This window comes from Ixodes scapularis, unplaced genomic scaffold, assembly GCF_016920785.2.
Source record: "Ixodes scapularis isolate PalLabHiFi unplaced genomic scaffold, ASM1692078v2 PGA_scaffold13__105_contigs__length_92229423, whole genome shotgun sequence".
Classification (NCBI taxonomy): domain Eukaryota; kingdom Metazoa; phylum Arthropoda; class Arachnida; order Ixodida; family Ixodidae; genus Ixodes; species Ixodes scapularis.
Window position 1 is genome coordinate 34,790,459 of NW_024609839.1, and position 8,447 is coordinate 34,798,905.

Sequence of the window (8,447 nt, forward strand, 5' to 3'; positions counted from 1 at the left end):
CACAGAAACGACTTCTCAGCGGGAAAACACGGAAACATCCTCTCGAGCTGCGACCCTTGACGAAGACTGCAGAAGGCATGACTCCGTGATTGAAGCCGAAATTTTGTGGACGATGAAAGTTGTGTCTTCACACTACTCATACAGCTCCAGCGGATCAGTTTCCGAGTTGTTCCGAAAGAAGTTTCCGGATAGCGATATCGCGAGAAGCTTCACTTGTTCGGAAAAAAAATGCGCGTACGTCGCGTGCCATGGTCTGCGCCCATTTTTCGCTTCTCAAGTCTTGGACATGATGGAGAAATTTGAACATTTTGTTGTCCTTTTTGATGAAACGTTAAACGAATACCTGCAAAAGAAAAAGCTTTATGTTCACGTGAGACTGTGGAACAATTCTGAGGTGACAACAAGGTATGTGACATCGGCATTCATGGGCCACAGCACAGCGGACGACCTCATGAAGAATTTGACGAAAGCGCTGGCGTCCTTTCCGATGAGCAAAATTGTTCAGCTTTCCATGGATGGCCCCAGTGTCAACTGGAGCCTTTTCCACAAGTTCCAGCAGCACATGAAAAATGACTTTCAAGTTCAGTGTTTGGATATTGGATCGTGTGGCCTTCACACAGTGCATAATGCCTACAAAGCTGGAATGCATGCAACGGGATGGCCAGTTGACACATATTTGTCCAGCTTATTCTCACTCTTTCATGATGCACCGGCCAGGCGAGAAGATTTTATTCGAGAGACAGGGAGCAGTGTGTTTCCACTTCCTTTTGTATCTCACCGTTGGATCGAGAACGTGCCCGTACTGGAAAGAGCCCTGGCCACATGGGAGCACTTGAAGCAATACTCTGAAGCAGTGAGTGGCCGCAGGCTGCCCGTGCCAAAATGCAGAGCATATGAAAACGTCAGTGCTTTTGTAAATGACCAGCTTGCACTTGCAAAATTGAACTTTTCCCTGAATGTTGCCATGGTTGTGCAGCCTTTCCTGACTGTTTTTCAGAGTGATTCTCCCAAGACGTTTTTGCTGGCAAAAGAACTTGAAAGTGTTCTGAGGAGCCTTCTGTCAAGGTTCGTAAAGTGCTCTGTAATGACAGAATCCACCAGCATCACGAAGCTGCTGCGAATTGATCTTGAAGATGCTGCCGTTTACACAGAACTTGAAAAGGTGGATGTTGGATGTGCAGCTGAGAAGATTTTGAAATGCTGCAAAGAGAGCGCCAAGTGTATTCTTGAGTTTAGGTACGAGTGCCGGAAGTTCCTTGTGAACATGATCCTGAAAGTCATGGAGAGAAGTCCCCTGAGGTACCCTGTCGTTCGTGGGTTGTCATGTTTCGACCCCACAGAGATGTCCAAGAGAGACACGTGCCTTGGGAAGCTAAAAATTGTGCTTAACTGCCTAATCGACAACAAGCTTCTCTCTGAGCACAAACGTGACATTGTGTGCACACAGTACATTCAGTTTTGTCTAGAAAAACGCCATGAACTACAGAACTATGAAAAAGATCATGAACGTCTGGACAGTTTTTTCGTGCGGCTGCTGAAGCACGATGCTTCATTCTCGCAGTTATGGGCTGTGGTGAAACTACTTCTCCTCCTGAGCCATGGGCAGGCCTCAGTGGAAAGAGGCTTCAGCATCAACAAGCAGGTTGCGGTCGAGAATTTGGCAGAGCTGTCGTATATTTCTCAACGAGTTATCTGCGAGGCTGTGAAAAGCCATGGTGGCCTGCTGAACGTTCCGATTTCAAAAGATTTGAAGGCGTCAGTGCGCCAAGCCCGGCATAGGTACGCTGCATACCTAGACGAACAAAAGAAACAAGCACTGTCACGGCAGGCAGCTTCAAAGAGAAAAGAGCTCGAGCAAGAGCTTGATAAGATGCACGGAAGGAAGTCAAAGCTTCAAAAAACTCTCAAGTGCCTGCTGGAATCTGCGGACCGTTTTTCGGAAGAAGCTGAAGCGAAAAACGACCTTACCTGCTTAGACAAGGCAAACAGCTTTCGTCGAACTGCTAAAGAAAAGGAGCTGGAGATAGCTTCTGTGGAAAAAGAAATCCATGCGAAAACTGCGCTGCTTCCATAAGTCTTGTAAGCAAATAAAATTTTGCGAACAATCCTTGAATTTTGCCATTTTTCATCCTTGAAATCCTTGAAAACTCCTTGAATTTTCAGTCAAATATTCTGTACGAACCCTGTCGTCAGCACAGCTTCCGTAAGGCACGACGAACAAGCATTTGGCAACCAATCAAGGCTAACGGCCCCATCGGACACCGCAGGCACGTCCACGAACAAGGCGATGCCATTCAACTATAACTTATTTAAAACTGTGGTTTGATAGTTTCGACCTCACCTTGTTTGGATTATCCAGCTTTTGGGATTACAACTTTTGTTTCTTGGTTTCGAAGAACTCAATGTCCTTGTCTTGGAAGCTTGGATGCTTTGTCCGGAGATGGCGTGTCAACCTCGTCGCCACCATGCAACTTTGAGCGAGTACTTCAGCACACAAAAACGCATTGCGGTCTGCAGCCGATATCGGCAAAGCCAAACAAACTTCAGATAACTTTCTTTGTAGCCACTTAACTTGGACATGGCTACGCGGCTCAGACAAACACGTAACTTTGCGTCCTAGTCCAACCGGGTGAGACTCCACGGCACAGCCACCGATGCCAGTCGAAAATTAGGATATGCGATATGATGATCCCGCTGCGGGGCACCCGAGACACGTAGTTCGGGAAGGTGTGGGGAAGAGGGAAAGGAGGTGACCGAGATGACCTTGTGCGGATCGCTGCGGTAGTTCCGGAAGCAGGTTGCAAATCAGCCACGGCCGGACTGAACTACAAAAAACGTGCCAACTAAAAAAAAAAAAGAAAAATTTGTTGAAGGTCTCGCGGACCCCAGAAGTGGCTTCGCAGACCCCCATTTGAGAACCACTGATCTACAGAATGAACACTAGACGTGCCACTGGGGCTAGCTGGCTTTCCGCTGAGTCAACAAACGCGCAATAAAATACACCAACCTCACCAGCCACGTTGTTGTCGGAGCATCCCACGTGCAGAGCACGAGCCGGCACAAGCTGTCTTGTGTGCACTGCCGCCTGCCTCCCGTGCACTAAAGATATCAGGGAGTCACGCATGCGCAGAACCATAACCTCCTTTTTACTCACAAATGTTGGCAGTTAGACGGAGGAGCCATAGAGTGCCCAATCGCAGATTTGAAGCGCGAAGATCTGGTAGCAAAAAGCATTTCACGGGGAATCTGGTATTCAGCGCAGAGCTTTTGCAACGACGAGGACCCGAAACATGGTTTTCAAACCCGACGAGAAAAGAAGTGATAGCGCGAGAAACGCGATAGGGGTACGAGCGGACATTCCATTGCTCGGGAGAAGTGTGTTTCGGCGTCTGGCCGCAGCGGGGCGCCCATTACATGAATATGCTCTCTTCCGTTGTCTGCCGATTTACACTTTTCCCTTCGGCGGCCGCGTCTCGTGGCGACCTGCCAGGCTTTCTCAGTATACAGGAGACTATGGCGGAACGCGTAGTAAGATCGGTCGATGACTTGATGAAACTGACCAACGTATGAAACAAATGACTAACACATGTCTGAAAAAAATGAGCCATAAGTCTAACGCAGAACAGAATATGCAGAAAGTGTTACTTCATACTTTTTTGAAAATGCAACCGCTCACCAAGCATGTACAATGGAATGCACTGTCCGGCTGCCCGGAGGTACGTACAGAGGGTTTGGCGAACCGACTCAAAGAGAGGCAGAAAAGTAAGTCAAAGGATACGGTTTGCTGCAAAACACTCAATATTGTTGACTCCATCGAAAGACAATACAGTTGAACAACGATATTCCTGATTCACTAATGCTCAGACGATACTCTTCAGGAGCTAAAGAAAACAGTACAATGCTTCAATGGCTATCGTGCAATCAAGCGCCTAGAAAAAAAAAACAGAATGCGAATCAATATTAAAACTAACACATGAACAATAATGCGCATCTCGGAAAATCAACTTTAGGAAGTTTATATTGGAAACATAAATCCAGAAATTTAATAAGGAGACGCACATATGTCTCGCTATTAATATAGACACACATTCTCTTCCAAAAAGTGTGCATCACGTGAAGTTTTTATAATAAGACATAAAAATCCGTTCACGTGTTGGCGCAGTTCGTCCCCAAAACTTTTGATTATACAGTGCGGTATTCATGTTAGCTGAGTCCGTATGAACGATACACGATTCTAACGCACACTGGGACAGTTCGGCATGGCGTGGCTTGCAGAATGAGAAACGGTCGACATCGGCGACCACATCTTACTCGGGCATACATCTTAGATACTTTCATGCTGGAGATGGAATGAATGGGTTAAGCTCGGCGCGTCACACTTTGGTTTTCAAATACCACCAAGAAGACAGCGCCCCCACCCCCTACGTCATTACCAATAGGAATACGCTGCGACACCTATACTCCGTTCACCGTTAAGCCAAGACTAGAAGCTCCGCCTTCAGCGCGAGCTTTCTGCCCTCGCTAAAACAAGTGTGAAGGCGAAGGCACGCGCAACCAAAGCACTCAGGAAGCCAGCGAGCTCGCGCTGAAAACGGAGCTTCTAGTCTCATCTTAAAGGTAAACGGAGTGGATCTCTCAATAGTATAGCCGCCAGCACGTCTCGCAGCGTCTCACCACGAGCGGGACGCGAGCACGCGCCTGCCGCTTTACAGCGTACTTCAGCGAGCTTCAGCGAGTCCGCCGCTTGGACGTGTCCGCCGATTGGACGAGTCGGAGACGCACTAACAACAATGACGTATTCAGCGGGCTTTGTTTTTCGGGTCACACCAATCTAGGCGGCTGAGGTAAGTGGCTGGGTAAGTTTTGATGCCGTAAATTCACGTCCCCAAAGGCCCATAAGGTCTGAGCCTCGAGTGTTCTCGCCAATCCAAGCTTCCATTCGCTCAAGCAGTTCCGGCGTGAAATGCGATCGCCAGTCGCCCGACGTTCCGTTGCGCACGTTGCACGCGGCTCTCGGTCCGCTCCTTATCTTCAGCAATTCAGCTTCCACATCTGGAGGCTGAGGAGGATGATTATAAATCACGGGGAGCTCCTCGGGATTGACCTCCAACATTTTCTTCATGTAACCTACACTGCTCTTCAACAAGATTTCGTCCATCAGGGAGTTTTCTCTTTCGAACATAGTCGCGTAAGGCTCACCGAGAAACTTGGCCAGCTCGAGTACAGTTCTGGCTGTGTCTGCCTTCAGCCCCTCGTAGGTCAGGAAAAATACGTTCGGTTGGTGTCTTTTTGCGTAGCCCGACAGCACGTGTTCCAGCTGATCTCCGTGACCAATCCTGCCATTGATGAAGGCGTCCACAAAGTCTTCAAAGGTTCCATCTTGAAAACGGAATTGCGGCAGTCCCTTGACGTGAGGGTAGAAAGAGACGCAAGTGTCATAAGGGTTGCGTGCCACGTAGATGTACCTGGCTTCCTCGTTGTATTGTAGCCGTCCAAAAGGCAAGTGTGTACGCAGAAGCCTTGGCGGTCGCTCGGAATGCCCAACTCCGTTTACTTCGATGAAAGGAGCTTGTCTAGCGAGGTCTGCGAGGTCCCTTGGAGATTGGCCTTTGTTCAGGATGAGCAGGACAATCTGCGTTACCCAGTGCGTTCCAGATTTGGGATGAGTGATAAGGATCACATCGCCGGCAGTTGGCTTGAACCTCGAGGCTTCGCGATACACCTCTGGTTTCACCAATGGGGTCCGGGGGACGCCGTCGATCATCTGGAGGTAGGGAGTTCTTTTGGGTGCCTCATTCATGTTGACTTTCTTGGTTCTTCTTGATGGACCTGTAGAAACGATGACAAAAGTATTTTTATGGATGAAAAAAGTATAAAACAATTAAAACAGGGACAACACAACCACATCTTTCAACTAGCAACAGACGAGTAAACTTTCAACAGCGAGCAGCCGACTATACCCAGTAAGAGTAGGGGAGAGAAGGGGGAGAGAAGGAAAGATAAGAAACGCGAAGTGCAAGTTAGGATGGTAAGGTTATCTCGGATTTTAAAAATTCAACCTGAGTTTTCTCAGATCTTAAAAATTCAACCTCAGTTTTCTCGGATTTTAAAAATCCGAGATAACCCTACCACCCTGACTTGCACTTCGCGTTTCTTATCTTTCCGTCTCTCCCCCTTCTCTCCCCTACTCCTACTGGGTATAGTCGGCTGCTCGCTGTTCAAAGTTTACTCGTCTGTTGCTAGTTGAAAGATGTGGTTGTGCTGTCCCTGTTTTAAGTGTTTTATTCTTTCTTCATCCATGACTTAAACCAACACGCTCTTCTCCCAAGCAAAGTATTTTTACTCAGCGACCCAACAAAGAAATGATTTTGCGCACAAAAGCGCACCCCGAAGTGAAATTGACCGATCTTTAAGACAGGTGCACTAAAACTTAGTTCACTGTATATATTTGTATCTGTAGAACACTTTGACTAAGTGAAACCATATACAAATAAAACGAAAAGTTACAAGCGTTTCGTCATACTACAAGAAACGTTTTCTTGGGTAAGCCTTACATAAGCAACATGAATAAATTAACCCCTGGAAAAACTCGAGTGTCAATATATACCGTGATCTCTGATGCTGTATCCCCCCCCCCCCTCGCCCCCCCCCCCCCCCCCCCAAGCCCAGTTCTTTCTTTTTTATGCAGAATTGCGTTTTTGCTGAAGCCTCATTGATTTTGTATTGAAAAGTGCCACAGTACCCTCTAGGAAAGTTGTTCATATTAAAGAGGAACTCCACCGATTTTCGACCAACCTAATCCAAAGGCATCACCTGGATGAAGATGAATTTCTGATTCCGAAATGCTACCTTGTACTCCCAGATTCACTTCAGTTTCACGCACGTCCGCCACGAAAGCTAGGGGCAGACGTCTGTCCCTTGCGCTCCACGGAAAATCAAGCTTTTGAGCGGAAATCGTGGTTTATGTGCGACAAATAAACACTACAAAGGAAGGGAAGAGTGGTCCAGTTTCGGCGGTTGGGACTCTTAAGCCGGTGAGTCAAGAACTTTTGATTTTACGGCGGTTCTCGTGATTCGGGCCCACGAGGTGGCCACTAACCTTCGTTAGGCCAGGCTCCGCCAGGAGCGTGGGGTCGGGATTCTCTCGGTACGCCGAAAATCTAAAGCATGGAAATGATCGAAGTGAAGGGCAGAGACATCTCGCCGAAAACCTCGCAGGAAACTAGATGGCTCACTGCGCACGAGCGGAAAAGAAAACGAGGAAAGCCGCCATCGAGAAAGCCGGCGGAAAACCTCAAGGTCATCCTTCACCCACGCGGCGGCTTCGACGCGGCGCAGTTGGGGACCGTCGCCGTGAGTGACGGCATGCTGCGCGCAGCGGAGATCAGCTACGACGAAGCGTGCAGCGATACACTGCGCATGAATGTCAGACAGAAGGCGCTCACAGTGAGCACGACCAGCAGGGAAAACACTTTCAGATACAGTGAAATCACCAGCATCCGGATAAGCACAAAGGACTACAGGCGGCGGCTTACATAACGGCACCCGAAGATATCAGTAAGGGAATCATCCACGGCATAACTGAAGAAGAGACACCATGATGGCATGTAGCGAAGCCTCGTAAATGCATGCTCAACGCCAGCATACATCCATACACGAAGGGTGGGCAACACCTGCTACCGAGGAACCGGCTATCCGATGCCTGCTTTATAAAAAAAAACAAAAAAAAAACATGAAGTTTGCCACCAGAGCGGGCACCTCGGCACAAGGGGGACGCGTGCACAAACCCGAAAAACGTAAGATGCCGGGGCTGCGGATTGGCAGAGCCTAACGGCGACCACATGTGCTCACCCTGTCGCTAGCTCTGCGGCAGAGATCATCAAACCGGACTCTTTACATTATAAGAGAACGGCAATGGAAGAGGATCCACCCACAGCGACAATGCTGCAGAGCCAGGGACTGGCCGAGCCGCTCGAGGGAGCGGCCGAGCGCCACCAAATACAACGGCACCAGAGGGGTCCGCTCTCACTCACTCTCCTTTCTGAGGTTGCCTAGGGGTGGAGGCAGAGGAGCCTGTGGATAATCCCGGTCCCGCTCTCGGCTCCCGTTCGGATTCAGGCCCCGGTCCGAACTCCGACCCCGGTCCGATTCAAGAAAGCCTCTGTCGCCGCCGCGACCGCAGCTACGGCAGAACGACCAACAACAGCAGCCGGGACCAGGCCCGCAGCCAGACCAACAACACCAGGTGAGCTGGCCGGATAGCGTCTTCCTACCTACTAGGCTTTCTGTCCCCTCTCCCTTTCCCTACCAGAGAGAAGCCTGTTAGAGCGCAAAACTCAAACCAATCTCTCTGTTTGAATAAAGATATTTTCTCCATCTAAGCCCCAAGTGGCAGATCCGCCCTAGAACAACAACTAGCCCAAATACAGTCCATGTTGAGTCAAGTG

At 49.0% G+C, this 8,447-nt stretch overlaps 1 protein-coding gene across 1 annotated transcript; it reads right to left on the minus strand.

The window, feature by feature from the left end:
- Positions 1–4,831: 4,831 nt before the first annotated feature.
- LOC120849847 (sulfotransferase 1E1-like) lies at positions 4,832–5,800 on the minus strand. The gene has a single exon (XM_040222102.1). The coding sequence runs from the start codon at positions 5,798–5,800 to the stop codon at positions 4,832–4,834; it is 969 nt and encodes a 322-aa protein (XP_040078036.1).
- Between the last annotated feature and the right edge of the window lie 2,647 nt (positions 5,801–8,447).